Below are 19,628 nucleotides of genomic sequence, written 5' to 3' on the forward strand. Positions count from 1 at the left end.
GAAGGGGGGCCACGGAGACACAGTCAGGAACGAACTGGAGAGGGAGAGGGAAAGGGGGCTGCTTTGGGGGAGAGGTGTGCTGGGAAGCAGACAGCTTTGCTTGGGGGGGGAGACAGAAGAGGGCCACGGAGAGACAGTCAGGGAGGAACTGCAGGGGGAGAGGGAAAGGGGGCTGCTTTGGGGGAGGGATGTGCTGGGAAGCAGACAGCTTTGCTGGGGGGGAGACAGAAGAGGGGCCACGGAGAGACAGTCAGGGAGGAACTGCAGAAGGAGAGGGAAAGGGGGCTGCTTTGGGGGAGGGGTGTGCTGGGAGGCAGACAGCTTTGCTTGGGGGGAGACAGAAGGGGGGCCACGGAGAGACAGTCAGGGAGGAACTGGAGGGGGAGAGGGAAAGGGGGCTGCTTTCTAGCACCCGTTAATGTAACGGGCTTTTAAACAAGTATGCATATAATTCTGGAACACTTGGGTTGTGTATCTGTGGCCATGAGATCCTGTGTAGAGAGCCTCATTTACGTTTTTCTGCTCCGCCTCCCATCCCTGTGGGCTGTCCTGTAATACCTCAGTTTTACTCTCTACACACGAGATAGTAGGAGCCTGTCTATTCTGCCTGTGTTTATTTTAAATTTAATTTCAGGGTTTTTTAGCCGGTCGTGAGGCTTTTCAGTGCTGCAGAGGCTCCCAATTTAGGGACATCTCTGACAGCAGAGAACACAGACTCTGAGGGCAGAATCGGTAGCCAAAGGGCAGCCCGCTTGGCAGGACAGTTGCTTGGCCAGGAGTTCAAGGACTGTTCCGTTGGGAACCCGGCTCGCTCCAGGTTTTGTTCACAGAGTGCTTGAGTGCAGGTTGAATGGCCCCATGGTGTTTTTTGATATTCTCACCTCCTCTCATTTTAGGGCCACATACCAGTTATTCAGTATGAGGGAAGGTGCAGGGTCTAGTGATCTGTATCAAGTTGTTCTCTTTCTGCACAGCTTATTTTTCTCTGGAGATCTTATCTTGAGAAGTATTTCACAGATATACTTTTTGACATGGATACTTTTCAACCTTGCTTACTACTTCTCTAATTTTTTCCACTTCTTTCATGAGAAATTTTCATGAGAAATTCAATCTGTCTACATCTTGCACATGGAACTAGTCTCTCACCGTAGAGCAGGCTTTCAGTCTGGACAGAGGCATAGGCTTGTATTGGGGGTAGCAGCTTTGGTGACACAATATGCTTATTTTAAAAACACTCCAGTTGATATTTAGCCCCAAACGGTCAGCATTTTTTTTTTTTTAATGCTGAACACTGTGAGCATAAGAACATAAGAACATAAGCAATGCCTCTCCTGGGTCAGACCTGAGGTCCATCATGCCCAGAAGTCCGCTCACGCGGCGGCCCAACAGGTCTAGGACCTGTGCAGTAATCCTCTATTTATACCCTTCTATCCCCTTTTCCAGCAGGAAATTGTCCAATCCTTTCTTAAACCCCAGTACTGTACTCTGCCCTATTACGCCCTCTGGAAGCGCATTCCAGTTGTCCACCACTCGTTGGGTAAAGAAGAACTTCCTAGCATTCGTTTTGAATCTGTCCCCTTTCAACTTTTCCGAGTACCCTCTTGTTCTTTTATTTTTAGAAAGTTTGAAGAATCTGTCCCTCTCTACTCTCTCTATGCCCTTCATGATCTTATAAGTCTCTATCATATCCCCTCTAAGTCTCCTCTTCTCCAGGGAAAAGAGACCCAGTTTCTCCAATCTCTCAGCGTATGAAAGGTTTTCCATCCCTTTTATCAGACGTGTCGCTCTCCTCTGAACCCTCTCGAGTAACGCCATATCCTTCTTAAGGTACGGCGACCAATATTGGACGCAGTATTCCAGATGCGGGCGCACCATCGCCCGATACAATGGCAGGATAACTTCTTTTGTCCTGATTGTAATACCCTTCTTGATTAAACCTAGCATTCTATTTGCTTTCTTAGCGGCCGCTGCGCACTGTGCCGTCGGCTTCATTGTCATGTCCACCATTACCCCAAGTCCCTTTCTTGGGTACTCTCATTCAATAACATCCCTCCCATCGTATAGTTGTACCTTGGGTTTCTGCTTCCCACATGCAATACTTTACATTTCTCAACGTTGAACTTCATCTGCCATCTCGCCGCCCATTCCCCCAGTTTGTTCAAGTCTCTTTGCAATTCTTCGCATTCCTCTTTAGTCCCAGCTCCACTAAATAGTTTTGTATCGTCCGCAAATTTTATTATCTCACACTTCGTGCCTGTTTCTAGATCATTTATGAATATATTAAATAGCAGCGGCCCGAGCACCGAGCCCTGCGGAACACCACTCGTGACCCTCATCCAGTCCGAGTAGTGGCCCTTCACTCCTACCCTCTGTTTCCTACCTCCCAACCAGTTTCTGATCCATCTATGTACGTCTCCATCCAGAATTAACCTTGGATATTCTGTGCCAAGACATGTCCAAGCACTGGTATTGAATACCTAGGGCTAATGCAAATTGCACAGGCTGCCGGAGCTTATGTGGGCTTGGGCTGAATATTGGCCGGGACCTGCATGAATACAAAGTACTTCTCTTACTCCTTCAGTCTTGATCCTCCCTTTCCCAAAGGTAGTAAACACCAGACCAGGCCGCTAGCCCTCCTTCCTACCCCAAAGGCTTTACATCTGAAATCAGGTCCCCCCCCCCCCACTACTCCCATAAACCCCAGGGCTATCTTTTTAAATTTTTGGTGGTATAGGGACAAATTCTCAAAACTTAAGGCTGCCTTTAACACAGTTGCACAGGGAGAGGCCTAAGTCCCTGTTTGGCTCAGATGCCTAAGGCCTCTCCCAATCAGGGCCTTAATCTTCTCTCTCTATATCCCTTGTGAGGGGCTTTAGGCATCTGAGACAATCAGGGCCTTAGACCCCTCCCCGTACATCACATGATGCACTGAGGAGGCCTGCCATTTTGTATCGGCAGGCCTCAGAGCTGGAGGGACTGAGCCTCCCTCCTGCTCTCTTCACACAAAGTTACTGGGGAGGTTTGGAGGAGCATCTGGTGGCAGGAGAGAGTGGGCATCCATCCTGCTTTTTTTCTTTGGGTGGGGATGGTTCAGGGAGTGGCACCTGGGGGCCTCCGTTGGCATGAGGGATGATTTTTTTTGTGCTGGGGGAAGAGGGAGGGTCGGCATAGCTGGAAGGAGTGGGCATCCCTCCTGCCGATTTTTGCTGGTGTGCGGGGGGTTCGGGGGTCAGGGAGAACAGTCATTGGAGGGGGTGCTTTGGTTTTTTTTTTAATGGGGCCGATATTATGCATGTGTAATACACACACAGAATCTGTGCCCATTAAAAAAACAAATGGCTTCCTGCCCTGAACAGCTGAGTGGCAGGATGCTTCCCCTGCCTCTCAGCTGTTTGGGCTTCCCCTGCCGGCTCTGCACATGTGTGTAAGTCACTCTCACAATGATCAATGGGACTGGAGAGATGGGGATTACGATGAACCTCCTTGCGAATCATTTGCATGCAAAATTTTTAGAAGCGGCCAAAAATCATATGGGAGTGGACCCACGCGGTCTTAACCGATCATGTTTAGTGCATCTAGCTCTGGGGTCCCCCCGGGCAGGTTAAGAACCACTGGATAATCTCTTCAAATACGATGGAACACTGGCTGAAGCCTGTGATTTTCTTTTGGGTAATAGAGAATTTTCAGAATAAAGGGACTTCAAATATTTGGTACTTAACGTTCATGTGTTGAGCTGAGGAGAATGCAAGCCTGTGTGGCATATCAGGGAGGAAGACCAGCAATGGAAACTTAAAAACAGAGAATTTGAAAGGAGATAAGAACCAACGAATCCCTGTAATCTGCCCAATATGATTCATGGTGCAGTGCTGTGGAGGGGAAGGGCTTATGCTTATGCCATTAACTGCAACTCTTATCCATTGCAGTGTTCTCCCCAGAAATTTTTTCCAGCCGGGTGGCATGAAAAAGTAGCCGGGTGGGGCGGGACGGGGAAATTTGGTGGTGGGGAAAATTAAGGGCTCCTTTTACTAAGCTGCAATAGCGTTTTTAGCGCGTGCACAATTGCCAAGCTACACGGCTAGAACTAACACCAGCTCAATGCTGGCATTAGTGTCTAGCACGTGCGGCAATTCTGCGCGAGCTAAGCTCGTGGTAAAACCGCTAGCGCAGCTTAGTAAAAGGAGCCCTAAATGTGTACTATTTGTATTAGTTAATTATTATTAGTTATTTTCCAATGCTCAATATGGCAGCCTTTCTTAAGGTTTGACACTTGTTCCATAATTTTTTTTATTAAATTTAAGAAGTATCCAATTCTAGAAGTGAATAATTAGATATTTGCCCTCTTTCAAATGGTATAGAGCAGCGTCTCTCAAACTTTTTTAACTCCGGCACAATAAACGGAGCAAATGTTTTTTGTGGCACACTAAATGCAGCAAATAGTTTTCATGGCTGGAAAAAATTTCTGGGGCGAACACTGTTGCCATTAGTTTTCAAGGTCCAATCACGTCAAAGACTGATGCTTATTGAGCAGTTGTATAATAAAAAGAATGGATAAGATAACATGAGAAGTGAAATTGTCATGAATCAGAGGGATACATACCCTGTAGGTCCTAAAAGCAGGCTTGTGGATTAGATATAAACTATGAAGGCAGTGGTGTACCTAGCATATGTGACACCCGAGGCCCATCATTTTTTTGACACCCCCCCATCTGTATGAAAAACATGATTTTTAGTAACAATCCACACATCACACAAGAGTGTACCTAGGAAAAGGCAGCATCTTACATATTGCAGTGAGCAGTACAACATCAATACACCCATTGTAAAACTAAACAAGCCAGACTAGTACAGATCAATCCTAACTGAAAACCATGTCTTTCAAACACCCAGAACACAGAAAACACCTTCACCTAGTATGGAATATGTAATCACAAACTAACCCCTCTCCCTTTTACAAAACTATAATGTGGTTTTTAGCCTTGTGGTAACAGCTCAGACTCTCATAGAATTCTGAGCAATTACCACCATGGCCGGTGCTAAAAAAAACCCTCTACAGTTTTGTAAAAGGGGGGATAAAATAGAAAAACGTAGACAAAGGTTAAATTGAACCACCAAGAAGCTGGACTCTGTATACAATGCAACATCACAGAAACAGCGATGCATCTCCCCTAAAGCAAAAAAATAAATATAATTTTTTTCTACATTGTCTTCTATGGTTTCTGCTTTCCTCATAGTTTTGCCACTCTCTTCCTTTCATTCACTGTCTACCCTTTCTCTGCCCCTTCTATATGGCATCTTCTTCCCTTCCCTCCTCCAATGGTCTGGCATCTCTCTCCTGTTCTTCCCTTCCCTCTCTCACACGCCCATGGTCTGGCATTTCATTCTCTCCTCTCTCTTCCCCCCAGTTCCATCAGCATCTGCCCCCTTTCTTTCCCTCCAACCCAATTCCATCCAGTATCCTTCCCCCTTATGTCTCTCTCTCCTTTCCCTGCACACCAATTCCATCAGCATCTACCCCCTTTCTCTCCCTCCACCACCATTCCATATCACCCTGACCCCCTTTTTTTCCCTCTACCACCCTTCTTTGTTCCTCTCTCCCTCCAAACCAGCAAGGTCCCATGATGACTGCTTCTGTTGCCTCTGCCTCTGGAAGATGTAAGTGATGTTAGAGGGGGGTGGGCCGGCAGACGCAGGGAGTTGTGGCAAGGTTCTGCAATGACTGCAGCTGCCAATCCACCCCTTCCGACGCCACTTACGTCTTCCGGAGGCAGAGGCGGCAAATGCAGTCATCGCAGGACCTTCCTGCACTTCAGTGTGGCTGCCGACTCTGCTTTGGAATAAGTACGGCAGCCGCGCTGAGGTGCAGGTGCCATTTAGAGCAGCTCGGAAGGTTCTGGATCCAGCTGGCTGTGTACCCCCGTAAGGCTGGCACCCGGGGCGGTCTGCCACTGTTTGAGGGGACAAAAAATAATAAAAAGAATGAATAACTTGACCGATTTAGACATGTCATACAATTATAACCACAAAAATATGTCATAAAATATAATTCTAAACTCAAAAGACTCCAGACAAAAAGCAGACTATAGAAAGGAAACCAGAAAAGACCGGGTAGATGAAAAGTGAAACCTGGGAAAGATCTAAATTATTGTTCAAATGAGCTTCTATTAAAACCAAAGAGTAAAACCACAGCACTTGGGAAAGTAAAAAAGGGAGAGTAAAATGGACTTAACGAAAAGGTCTCTGCACTGATGAGATAAACTCGTACACAGAATAAATGTGAACACACGACAGTGGGGCTATGATATTTGATCTGTTGAAAGACAGTGTCGGCAGTGGATTGAATGCACACTGATAGGGGAGGGGCATCGGGCTGTTAAAAAAGGCTGCTTTAATAAATAAATGAAAATATTGGTGAAAAACTAAATAAAAAACCAAAACTATGATAAAATGCCGAACCTGACTGCAAGTGGTAGTGAAAGTAGCATAAGGCACCCGTAGTACTGTTAGTGCCAGAGCTGCTTAGAATAAAGAACCGTGCTGTACATGAGGAGAAAAAAAGAAAGAATAAGGTGATAAGATGTAAAGTGCTGGCCCCTCACTGCACCACTTGATAAAACTAAGGAGTGATGTTCTAGAGCAGGGGTGCCCACACTTTTTGGGCTTGCGAGCTACTTTTAAAATGACCAAGTCAAAATGATCTAACAACAATAAAATTTAAAAAAAAAAAACACAAAGCACACTGTACGCATAGAAAATGTTAATTATCATTCCTATTCCAGGGTTTTTCAAAGAGGTCAAAGCAGATGACTCTATGCACTGTCACTTCAGTAACAACCATACAAAAATAGACAAATATACCCCCTCCCTTTTTACTAAATCACAATAGCAGTTTTTAGCGCAGGGAGCTGCGCTGAATGCCCAGTGCTGCTCTCGATGCTAATAGGCTCCCTGCGCTAAAAACCTCTATTGCGGTTTAGTAAAAGGGGTCCTTAGTGTAAAATATAGACAGCAGATATAAATTCAGACACATTTTGATCACTAAATTTAAATTAAAATCATTTTTCCTACCTTGTCTGATGATTTCATGAGTCTCTGGTTGCACTTTCTTCTTCTGACTGTGCATCCAATCTTTCTTCCCTTCTTTTAGCCTGTATACTTCCTCTCCTCCAGACCTCATTCCCTCCCCCAACTTTTCCTTCCTCTCTCCCTGCCCTTTCTTTCTCTCTGTCTCCCTTTCTTTTTTTTCTGTTTCTCTGTTTTCCTTCTGTCTCCCTGCCTGCCCTTTTTCTTTCTGTCTCCCTGCCCTCCCCCAAGCCACTGCCATAGGGGACCAGGACCCAAACTGCCACCAATAACAGGTCCCAAACCGCCACCAATAACAGGCCCGAAAGCCGACCCCGCCCCAAGCTCTCCCTACTTCGGCCGACCAGCATTCCTGTCCCAGACGTCAATTCTGCCGTCGGGGAGAGGAAGGCTGATCGGCCCAAGATCGTGATCGACCTATTGGGGGAAATGCTGCCGGGTCCTGCCTTCGCGGAAACAGAAAGTAGGCAGGACCCGGCAGCAAGAAGAGCAAATGCTTCACTAACCTGTCTCCTGCCTTAGCCCGTAACGAACGCTTGCTTCAGGGCTCTCAACATGTGTGTGCCGGCTTCCCTCCTCCCCCTCCCGGACATAACTTCCGGTTTCGGAGAGAAGAGAAGGGAAGCCGGCACGCACAAGTTGAGAGCCCTGAAGCAAGCGTTCGCTTTGAGCTAAGGCGGGAGACAGGTTAGTGAAGCATTTGCTGTTCTTGCTGCCGGGTCCTGCCTCCTTTCTGTTTCCACGAAGGCAGGACCCGGCAGCATTTCCCCCAATAGAGCCCCGGAGCATAAGTTTGCTTCGTGCTGAAATCTCCAAGCCGGGTTTTTTTGGGGTTTTTTTAATGTTCAGGAGCGGCGGCAGCAGCAGATGATAGCCGGGCGCTTGTCTAAATTAGCTGGGCGGACCGCCCAGCTAAAAGGCCCTAGGGAGAACACTGCATTGCATCACTTAATGGAGGACATCTCCATTAGTTTAGTTCAATTTATTTAAATACTCGATATACTGCCTTTAGATCATTAAGCTCAAATAGCAGTTTATGTAATTAATAAAGTAGAACGAATAAGAAAAGATCTGAGCCCTCAAAGCTGCTTCAGCTCTCCAGAGGGGTACCTCCCACCCTGAATCCCAAAATTACTCCCAAAAGCCTGGGAAAAAGATGAGTCCTAAAGGCAAGTTTAAAATGGAATTGGAGAACCTCACTTTGACTGTAGCAGGTGAGGCATCCCAGAGGAAGGTAGAGGCATAAGCAAATGTGGAATGATGAACTATTTTAAAATGAATTTGAGAAGAAGAAACTAATGTTGATTCATTTATTGGATTGAAGAGAGTGCCATGAACGATAAATGATCAATAGATTAAATAAGTAAGCTGGAATACCATATTGCATTACTTTGTGAACCAAAATTAAGATCTTGAATTGAACCCTAAAGCGAACTGGAAGCCAATGAGAAGAGATCAGTAAAGGTGTAACATTGTCAAAGTGTGAAGCCTTTAAAAGCAATTTACTGTGGTTGTAATGTTTGAAGGAGCTGGAATTGATGTAGGGATGACTCTTTGGTTCTGCTATATAATCTGGTTAAGCAGCAAAAGCAAAGGTCATTAAAATGTAGAAGGTATCTAACAGTCTGGATTTGTCTAAGGATAAAAAAGTAGGATCTTATTATAGTTATACTGGGATTTTATATGCCAAAAAGGTATACAAGTGAACTACTAAGATAGTAATCTCATTGGTCCTGACTGATAATTGCCATGAACATAAAGAAAGCTGGAAGTCAAGAAACTTGACTTGTATATATAGTTTTCTTACCCAGGGTTTTTGTATTGCAGGCACAGAGCAGCAACACAGCAAACGTGTTTTGAAAGCAATAAGGAAAGAACGTCTTTTGGAGGCAAAACATGCTGGGCCTAGGCTTTGCATAGATTTGAGTGTATCAGACCACATGACTAAAAAGGTAACATTTGCTATTTGGTGAATAACTCTTCTCTGCTATAGGTGCCTAGGGCTCCCACCACCTGCTTCCAGGGGCAGATGAGATCTTGCAGGCGTCTGCATATTGTGATGAGGGAGGTAGGGTATCCCTAGAAGTTTCAAGTTTATCAAGTTTATTTGAAATATTTGATTTGATCGCAAAATCCAAATCCAATACGATTTACATTTAGTTAAAAATTAGGTTAAAATAAAAAAAACAGGACAAACTCAAACCCTTTGCAGGCCTCAGAAAAAATAGTTAATGGGGCGTGGCTTGGACGCGAACTCTGATGGTTGGGTGAGGAGTTAGCTCCGTGCAGACAAGCTCTATTTATAGAAAATACTACATAATAATTAATCTTCTAAGTGGAAAAAATACCGAATTATAACAGAATATGGCTTCTAGTAAACAAAACAAAAGCGATTCGGGGGCTGGTGGATCCGGTACAGGAAGCAACAAAAGATCAAAACCGGAGCCGAATACGCCTTCTAAAGTGCCGTTGCCATCAGAAGGAAGACCCGACGTTATGGAAGAATTGCGACAAATTAAAGAAATTGTTTTAGACAGTAATAAAAAATTACAAAAGGCAATTGAAGATGCCGCAATCCTCACTAAAAGAGTGGATATGACAGAAAATAGAATATCTATTTTAGAAGACAATTCAGAGCAACTAAATATGGATATGAGACACAGTAAAACAATATGGAAAGAGGTGGCAGAAATTAAAAGAGACCTTGAAGATAGCTGAAACCGTGAAAGAAGGAACAATTTAAGAATTATCAGAATACCGGAGGGGGTGGAAAAAAACGATCCTATAGCTTTTTTGGAACAATTTCTGCCTAAAGTGTTGCCATTAAAATTCAAGACTACATTAGAGAGGGGTCACGTGATGCGCACGAAGTGAACGGACGTGCGTTGCTGGGCTCCGCGAACCGACCATCTAAAAACCTGATCAATATCGATACCTGGCAGCTGCGGGGGGTTTCGCTGGACCGGCAGGCACGGAGCGTCAGGACCGGGAGGTTCGGCGACGTGTTTTTCCGTGCGGGAGAAGCCCCGGTATGCCCATTAAAGCGGCAAAAACCCCGAAGAGCAAAATCAGCATGCTGGAGCCCAAAATGGCGTCGGCTCCCGCCTCGCCGCCGCTGGAGCTGGGCGACTGGGCCATCGAGATCTCTCGCCTGGTGACCACTGCTCTAGAGGACCGCCTAAATAAGCTACAATCGGCGGTGGATGGCATCAATGAAAAATTTGAGACCCAGGCTCAGCGGCTCACAGAGGTGGAGAACCGTGTTTCTGCTCAGGAGGATGAGGCCCTCCAGACACAGAGGCGGGTGGATAGCCTGCAATCACAGGTGGCTGCCCTCACGGAAAAACTTGAGGACACGGAGAACCGCCAGAGAAGAAATAACCTGAGGGTTGTGGGGCTTCCGGAGTTGCAGGGCGCGGATGCGCTGTACCAGTTTTTCCATACATGGCTGCCAGAACATCTTGGCTTGGAGACCTCGGCCATGTCTTTTGTGTGTGAAAGAGCACACAGGCTGGGAACCACTTCAGGGGCTAACTCGAAGCCTAGAGCGGCTATTGCCCGGTATGTAAACTGGAAGGAGAAGGAACAAATCTTGAAGGCGTATCGTCTGGCTGGTGGTCTGCAGTATGAGGGACAGCGGTTGCTCCTCTTTAATGACTATTCTGCGGGTGTGTCCTCTCGGCGGAGGGAAATGGCGCCCATTTGTACCACCCTGCATCGCAGGGGGGTACGCTTTGCTCTGGTATACCCTGCAAGCTTGCGGATCTGGAGAGAAGGCAAGGTGCATACTCTGCTGACCAAGGGGGAGGCGCAGCGCTTCTTGGATACCATCAACGCCGCTGATCCTTCTGGAGAGGGCGGAGGAGTCCCGGGCAGCTGAGATCTGACGGGGTGGCCCGTTCGGAGTAGACGAGAATCCCCTGTTGGTCCCGGTGGTCCTCTTCTGGGACTGAATGATCTTTTGATTTGATGACGTTTGGTTCTGTTCTGTCCTGTGTATCTTTGACCTGGACCTTCCTGGAGATTGCGAGAGGACTTTTGGTGGCTCCGCAGGGGAGGACGCGGCTGGCCCCTGCCTTCACCGTGGCAGGTGCGGCTGGTGTGTATGGCCACCCTGTTGGGGACCTGGATGCCTTGTCTCCGGCCGGAGACTGTTTCTGTCAGGAGCTGGTGATTATGTTCTTGCTTTATGTTACCATGGTATATTGCTCTAAAAGCTGTCACATCTAGCTGGTACTGGTTCGTGGGCTGCCCAGCTCACTGACCCCTATTCTTAGATTTCCCTTATGGGAGTTTGTTTTCCTGTACTGGTTTTGTTGGGTCTGTGGGGAATTTGGGGAGAGTCCTGGGGGCATATTCTCTGGGATTGGGGAGGGGGGAGGGGGGAGGGGGTGTGTGCTTGTTGGGACGTTTGGTAGTGGTTTGTGGGATGTTTGGAAGGCTGAATGGCAGTGTGGTTCGGGGCGGGTTGGGGTGTGTGTGTAGGATTGACACCTTTCTATACTATCTTGGGGCCCGCGGCTTCCGGACGGGGCCGGAGGCACGTGGGGGCGGCTGTTTTCATGCCCTGCCGGCAGCGAGGGAAGGGTCTTAGCTGGGAGGGCCCTCTCCTCTTGATACTACTTTTAGTATTTCCTGTCTTGTTCTTTAGGTTTCTCTTTGATAATGGTTAACCTCCGCATTTCCACATATAATGTAGATGGTATCCATTCTCCCGTAAAGAGAAAAAAGTTGCTGAATTGGTTCAAGAAAAATCACATAGATATTGCTTACCTGCAGGAGACTCACCTATCGGGGGCTGAGCATGCCAAGTTGCGTCGGGAGTGGGTGGGGGAGGTATGCTCCTCTTCTTTTAACTCCAGACAGCGGGGGGTCGCGATTTTGTTTCACAAACAATTACCTATACATATCCATAAAACTCTGCAGGATAAGGAGGGGCGATATGTGATAGTTTTGGGGGAATTGTGGGGTAAGAAATGGATGTTTTGTAATCTCTATGCCCCTAATGTGTATAGTCACCGATTCTTTTCTGGGCTTTTGGCCCAGATAGCTCAGTATTCAGATTATCAACTTCTGGTGGGAGGGGACTTTAATATCACGGCTGATCCCTCCATGGACTGCAGACCGGCGAGGGTGTGTCCGGGGGACCATGGAGCCAAGGGGGTAAATTTTTTGATGGACCAGTTGCATTTGATGGATCTGTGGCGGACTTTGCACCCTACTGAGCATACCTACACTTTTTACTCGCACCCTCATGATGTTTATGCTCGTCTGGACTACTTTCTGGCGTCGCCCTCGCTGCTCCCGCAGGTGGACCATGTCTCTATTGAGGAGGTTCCCTTATCGGATCACTCCCCGCTAATATTGTCGGTCAGGCTTACGAATGATACTCCGCGCAGGGGGTGGCGGTTTCCAAGCCATCTGTATAAGGATCTGGAGTTTCATAGATATCTCCGGGAACAATGGCAGGAGTATTGTCACCATAACGCTTCCCAGGATGTTGATCCGGTGACATTTTGGGAGGCATCTAAGGTTGTACTCCGGGGATATATTATTGCTTATGTATCTAGGGCACGGCGGCGCCAGGAGGCTGATCTTTTACGGCTTTCTGGAGAACTGCAGGCTTTGAGACGGCGTCATGTCGCTTCGCTTTCTGTGGAGGACAAAAGCCGGCTGGGGGAGGTCCGATCACAGTTGGAGGTCCTTCTGACACAGCGGGCCAATAGGGATATCTATTTCCAACGCTATCGATTGCATAGATGGGGGGGAAAGGCCGGACGGCTCCTGGCCAATTTAGTGCGTCCTCCTCGCAAACAACAGGTCATCCTGTCTATTAAAGATGGTGCGGGTCGCCTTTATACCGGGGCGGATGACATTCAGTCTCAGTTTGTGCAATTCTATGAGACTCTATATTCTCACCGCGAATCTTCCGAACCTGACCGCACGGAATTTTTCCGGGATCTGGTTTTGCCCCAGGTGCCTGCTGCCCAGCTTGACCTTCTGAATGCTCCGGTCACGGCGGCGGAGATCCAGCTGGGTATCAAAGCATTGAAACTTACGAAAGCGCCAGGCCCGGATGGGTTTGGGCCCGAATACTATAAGATCATGGCTGATTTGGTTCCTTCAGCTTTGGGGGATGCGTTTAATGAGTTGCATGCAGGAAAGGGTCTAGGACCGCGCAATATGGCCCATGTGGTCTTGTTACCCAAACCAGGGAAGGATCTTGCCCAAGTGGGGTCATACCGCCCGATCTCGCTGCTTAATCAAGACGTAAAGCTGTTGGCGGCGATACTGGCCCGCCGCCTGAACGCTGTCCTCCCTCTGTTGATTCATGAAGACCAGGTGGGCTTCGTTCCGGGCCGGTACGCCTCCATGAATCTGTTTCGGGCGTTAATGGCCTTGCATTCGAGAAGAGGGACGGGGAGTAAATCGGCTATCGTGGGGTTAGACATGGAAAAGGCCTTTGACAGCATTTCATGGCATTTTTTATTCTGGGTTATGCAGCAATATGGCCTGTTTGGCCGTTTTCCTGAATGGATTCGTAGTTTGTACCTTCGTCTGCAGGCGCGCTTGCTGGTGAACGGGGGTCTTACTGCTCCTTTTCCGTTGGGCAGGGGTACCCGGCAGGGCTGTCCTCTTTCTCCCCTTCTCTTCGTGTTAGCCCTTGAACCCTTGGCGGTAAAGCTGCGCACAGATCCTTCCATTCGGGGAATTCGGATTGGAGATAGGGAAAGTAGGATTAACCTTTTCGCGGATGACATCCTCCTCTATCTCGATAATCCCATAGATGATCTGGAGAAAGCTCTTGGGGTGGTTCGCACTTTTGGAAATTTTTCTGGGCTGAGGGTTAATTGTGCCAAGTCTGAGCTGTTGCCTTTGGACTCTACTCACAAGGAGCCCTGGCACTCCGCTCTTTCTATACCGCCAGTAGATGGGCCGTTGCGTTACCTAGGTGTGTATCTGACACCCGATTTATCCCTCCTGTACCAGCAAAACATTCGTCGCCCCCTCGAGCAAATCGCGGCTCAGTGTGATCGCTGGAGGGAGTTGCCGTTGGGATTGTGGGGGAGAGTAGCTCTCACAAAAATGGTTCTCCTGCCAAAGATCTTGTATCCCATTCAGACTATCCCCGTGTGGCTCGCCGCCCGGGATGTACGGGCTTTTCGGTCTACCATTTCTTCTTTTATTTGGAGACGCAAAAGGGCACGCATTAGCTATACTAAATTGATGATGGACAGATCTCAGGGGGGCCTGAACCTTCCGGATGTCAGACATTATAACGTAGCAGCTTTGCTTCGCTTCATTCATGAGGGCTGGACTGGACAGTACAAATATGCTTCTGGGGAATGGCTATCCTCCTGGTGTGCGCCGCATTCTTTCCTGGCCCTTCTCCATGTGGCGCCTTCCGCGGTTCCCGGGGGTTCCTCGACCATGAATTTTCTCCGGCCACTTAGGATGGCGTGGCGGTGGTGGAGGCGCCATCAACAGAAAACGCCTGCTGCATCGGCACTTTTGCCTCTGTGTGGTAACCTTGCTTTTGTTCCGGGGATGGGACCTTCTCGACTTCGGGTGTGGGAGCAGCGGGGGTGTAGGACCTTGAGGGATGTGTGGGATGGGGGTAGTGGGGATGCATTCCCTTCCTTTGCCCAGATTCAGCGGCGCTGGGATGTGCCCGGGAATCATTTCTGGGTGTATCTTCAGATCCGCCACTACTATACTACGCTGGCTCGGAAATGGGGGGATGCTTGGCTCTGTGGTCCTCTGGATGCACTCTTCTTCTTGCTTCCTGCAGCCCAGAATAAACTCTCTACTTGGGGACGTATGCTACGGGCGAATCTGTCTGAGGAGGCCCTTGATGGAGTGGCCTCTGTGTGGAGGAGGGAGCTGGGGTTTCTGGGAGATCGGAGCGAGTTTCTTGCTCTGTTTGGACATCTCAGACTGTTGGGGGGCTCGTCCGATCTTCAGGAAATGCAGTTTAAGATAATGCACAGGGCATATATTTCTAGGCACCGCGGGGCTCTTATGGGCCTCTGGGAGGGGGCTGTATGTACCAGGTGCAACCGCTCGGCTGGAACCTTGGTTCATCATTTTTTAGAGTGCTCATCCACTGATCTGTGGTCAAGGGTACTTCCTTTTTTGGAGCAAATTGTGCACCGTCCCATTCCACGTGACTATGGCATGCTCTTATTGGGAGATCAGAGAGTACTGGAGGAGGCTGGTTTTTCGTTTCCTCAGCGGAAATTCCTTTATATAGCCATCCTCTTGGTGAAAAAACTCCTTTTGCAGTATTGGGTGTCTGACCAGGTGGCTTCCTTTACTCATTGGCTACATCGGCTTGCTCTGGTAGCCCACTTTGAGATTCATCGTTCTTCCAAGGGGGGGGGGATTGATCTTCGATGCTATGTGGGGTTCTGGAAGGCGGCCTTGATGCTCTGTCCTGGGGAATCGGTGGCACAGCTGGATATCCATTCTTAAGGCCACTGTTCCTTCTGTCTCTCCTCTCTTTTCTTTTTTCTCTTTTCCTCCTCGTTCTTTTCTATTTCCTCTCTTCCTTCTTGTTTGGGGCTTTGGTGTAGTTCGCCTTGAAAGGTGTGTGCTGGTGCGAGTGGGAGGGGTGTCTGTGGTGTGGTTGTTGTGGATAGTATGGTACGTCTGGTGTTAGTGCATATGTGGTATGATTGGGGGGGTTGTTTTTGTTTTTCTCTCTTCATAAAAAACTTTTCGCAGATGGCGACTGGAGGGTGCAGAGCTTGTCCGGCTCGACTTTCTTTTCTGTGATTGCCTGCTCGATTTACAGTTTGAGTTATATTTTCTCTATTTGGACTTAGTGTCCTAGTACTGTTGGATTTCTGTACTTTCTGTGTTGCATCTGTTAATAAACATTATTTCAAAAAAAAAAAAAAAAGACTACATTAGAAATCGAAAGGGCACACAGGATACCATCTCAAAGGAAAAACTCTCAATCGGGTCCAAGGACTTTAATATTTAAACTCCTAAGACATCAACAAGCAATAGAAATCTGTCAACTAGCCAAAGAGAATAAAAACCTTAGATGTCAGGATGCAAAAATACACATTGTCCCTGATTTTGCGAAGGAAACGGCATCAAGAAGAAAACAATTCCTGGACTTGAGACCCCAATTAAGAGCCCTAGGGGCTAGGTTTGGGCTCCTTTACCCAGTGGTAATGAAAGTTACTATTGCTAATAAAACTCAAAATTTTTCGGACCCCAAAAAACTACAGGAATTTCTCGAACAATATGATCAGCCAATGACATCTTAAATATATCCGAAGAGTACTCTCAATTATTATAAACTTTATATAAATTCTAATATAACTACTGACTTTTGACTTTTGACTATTGACTTTTGATATAGAATATATTGGAAAACATCGGTTATAGATTCAAAACTTTTACTGCAACGGAAAAAAAAAAATTTGCACGAGGATGGAACTAAAATTTGAACAGCTTGGAACATTCTTAATAAGAAGCAAAAGAAAGAACATATCTCTTAAATGATCTTCATGACTCAATTCTGGAACTTTTAAGAATAATAAACTTACGTTTGGGTTCGTGGAATCGACAGAGATCCGAATGAGATGTTGACGAAGAATGATTTTTTACAAACCTGAGACTAAAGAGATTGTTGATTGGTTTAGAAATGTTGGAGGCGGAGTTTAGAAGGGAAGGGAGATGGTCCTTCAATCACGTTGAGAAACGTAAGGGTGTGTTTAAAAACAGAATACGATTGGTCAAATTGTATGATTTCCTATTAGGGGAGGTACTTCCGGTGAAGATTGCGTTCCAACTACGTTAGGAAAGAATATATGCAGGGCGATCTAATTCTAAACTACAGACTCTCCTGGCAAGATCCTTGTTTTTAATTTAGGGATTCTCTTATGCTTCATACCTATTTCTCATATAATTATTTACATTTGTTGGTCCAAGAGTACATTCCTCTGATGCCTCAGAGCTGTAGTACTGTTATTTATTAGAATATTTCTTTTCTCCTGAAGTCACCTATTTAAATAAAAAAAAACAAAAACCTAGCTCTATTATAGACAGGATCTTAAATTATATCACCGAATAGAGAGTTAAAGCGTATGAATCTAAATGGTGAGAAACATCTTTTCAACTATATATATTTCAATTATATATTATTTAATTTTCATATACTGTTTTAATATGTTTAAATACATTGTAATACATTGCTTTGTATTTTAATATATTTTTATATATAATTTTTATTATGGTTTGAATCATCCAAACTATATAAGATACTTTTATAATTTTAAGAGAGACCTTGAATTTATATAGATTCCTCCGATTCCGATTCCAGATAAAGAGACAGGAAGGTTTGATAATGAGGAAATTCTAGTAGTAATTTTAGTTAAATTTGATGATAGCTTGTGGGAGTTCTTTATACCTAACCTCAATCTGCGTATCCAAGTTTTCGTATTTAATTGGGGGTGGTTGGGAGGGAAAGGGAGGGAAATATATAATGTAGGGAGGGGAGAGGGTGGGGGTGGGGGTGGGGACATTATAAAATATTTAGTATATTGGGAAAATTTATTTTAAAAAATCATTTACTATTTAATTTTGAGAAAATTGTACTTTAAAATTACAAATGAATCTTAAAATACTATCTTTGAATGTTAATGGTCTGAATCATATGATAAAAAGGAAAAAAGCATTATTATTTTTAAAGAGGCAAGATGCGGATATATACTTTATACAAGAGACCCACCTTTCAAATATTGAATCTAGTAAACTGGAAGGAGGTTGGGTCAAACATTGTTTTTTCTCACCAGCAATAGGGAAGAAAGCGGGTGTTGCTATTCTAGTGAATAAAAAATGCTCAGCTTCATTTAAATTAAAGGCAACAGATATTCATGGAAGATGGATTAATGTAGAAATGAGCATGGGAAATACTACCATGACGTTGTTTAATATATACGCCCCTAATTCGAATCAAAATGAATTTTTTAAGACTCTTCAACAACTGATTTTACCACTGGCTACTTCGAATCTAATAGTGGCTGGGGATTTCAATGCTGTTATGGATCCTTTATTGGATAAAAACCCAAGTAGATTTATGAAATCTATGGGATTAGATAATTTAGTACAATCTTGTGATTTGACAGATATTTGGCGAATACTTCATTTTGATGGACGGGAATTTTCTTTTTGTTCTCATGTTCATAATTCTTTTTCAAGAATAGATTATATTTTTACCTCAAAACATCTGGCACATCAGTTGACACAGGCTGCCATTGATCCAATCATTTTATCAGATCATGGTGGAGTATGGATTGAAATTAAGATCGTAGACCAAAATACTAATAGACCTATCTGGAAGTTTGATAATACATTGCTTGCTGATCCAATATTTTGTGAAAATCTTCAAACAAAAATGAAAGATTATTTTCAAATAAATGATAAAGATGATATCTCTAGAGAAATATTATGGGATGCTTTTAAAACATCAATAAGAGGACAAGTAATTTCTTATTCGACTTATCTTAAAAAACAGACTAAAATACAATTTTTAAATTTAGAAAAAGAGATAAAAATTTTAGAATTAAAACATAGAAAAATGGGAATATTCTATTCAACAAGAATTGTTAAAACTCAAAAGCAAATATAATGAGATTTCATCAAAATTGATAAGGAAAGATTTATTTTCCCAACAAGCATTGTATTATGGTAACTCAAATAAGGCGGGAAGAATATTGGCAAATTATCTTAAAGCGAAAAAAAGGAAATCAAAAATAATTGCCATTAAAGATGAAAATGGTGCCACATTTACACAAATTGAACCTATTTTAAAACAATTCCTAAAATTTTATAAATCTCTTTATTCTTCCGAGACTTATTTAGATAAAGAAAAAGATGGTTTAGAATTTTTGAAAATGTTAGAGGGTCCAAAAGTTCCTGAACATGTAAAACGAAGTTTGGAAGAGCCAATATCACTAAAAGAATTAGGAACAGCTTTGAAATCCCTTAGAGTTGGATCCGCTCCAGGTGGTGATGGATATACGGTGGAGTTCTATAAAACATTTCAAAATTTTCTATTACTCTATTTATTAAATCTTTATCAATACCAACTTAATAAAGGTTATATTAATGGCACTATAGCAGAATCTTTAACTATTGTTTTGCCAAAGCCAAATAAAGATCCCACTTTGGTTTCAAATTACAGACCAATATCTTTAATAAATGTAGATGGAAAATTATTAGCAAAAATACTAGCGTTAAGATTGGCTAATGCTCTCCCCCATATTATAGGTATGCATCAAACAGGATTCGTTGCTCAAAGACATTCATCTCATAATACCAGATTAGCATTCCATATGTTATATTTAACAAAGAAGATGAATGAGCCTACTTTTGCTATTTCTTTGGATGCAGAAAAGGCTTTTGATAGAGTAGAATGGACCTTTATGTATCAGGCAATGGAATGGTTTGGTATAGGTCCTGGATTCATACAAATGATACAAACATTGTATAGCTCCCCTTCTGCTAGATTATATATTAATAATACGTTT

At 44.8% G+C, this 19,628-nt stretch overlaps 1 protein-coding gene across 3 annotated transcripts in view; it reads left to right on the forward strand.

Annotated features, from left to right (window-relative positions):
• Positions 1-19,628, forward strand: part of TRMT10B (tRNA methyltransferase 10B) — a 120,058-nt gene that overhangs the window by 36,154 nt on the left and 64,276 nt on the right. For all 3 annotated transcript variants that reach the window (XM_033916470.1, XM_033916462.1, XM_033916480.1), the window contains exon 4: positions 8,908-9,032. In XM_033916470.1, coding sequence (XP_033772361.1) covers positions 8,908-9,032 — 125 coding nt within the window. The remainder of the gene's footprint in view (positions 1-8,907; positions 9,033-19,628) is intronic.

This window comes from Geotrypetes seraphini, chromosome 1 (genome assembly GCF_902459505.1).
Source record: "Geotrypetes seraphini chromosome 1, aGeoSer1.1, whole genome shotgun sequence".
Lineage (NCBI taxonomy): Eukaryota > Metazoa > Chordata > Amphibia > Gymnophiona > Dermophiidae > Geotrypetes > Geotrypetes seraphini.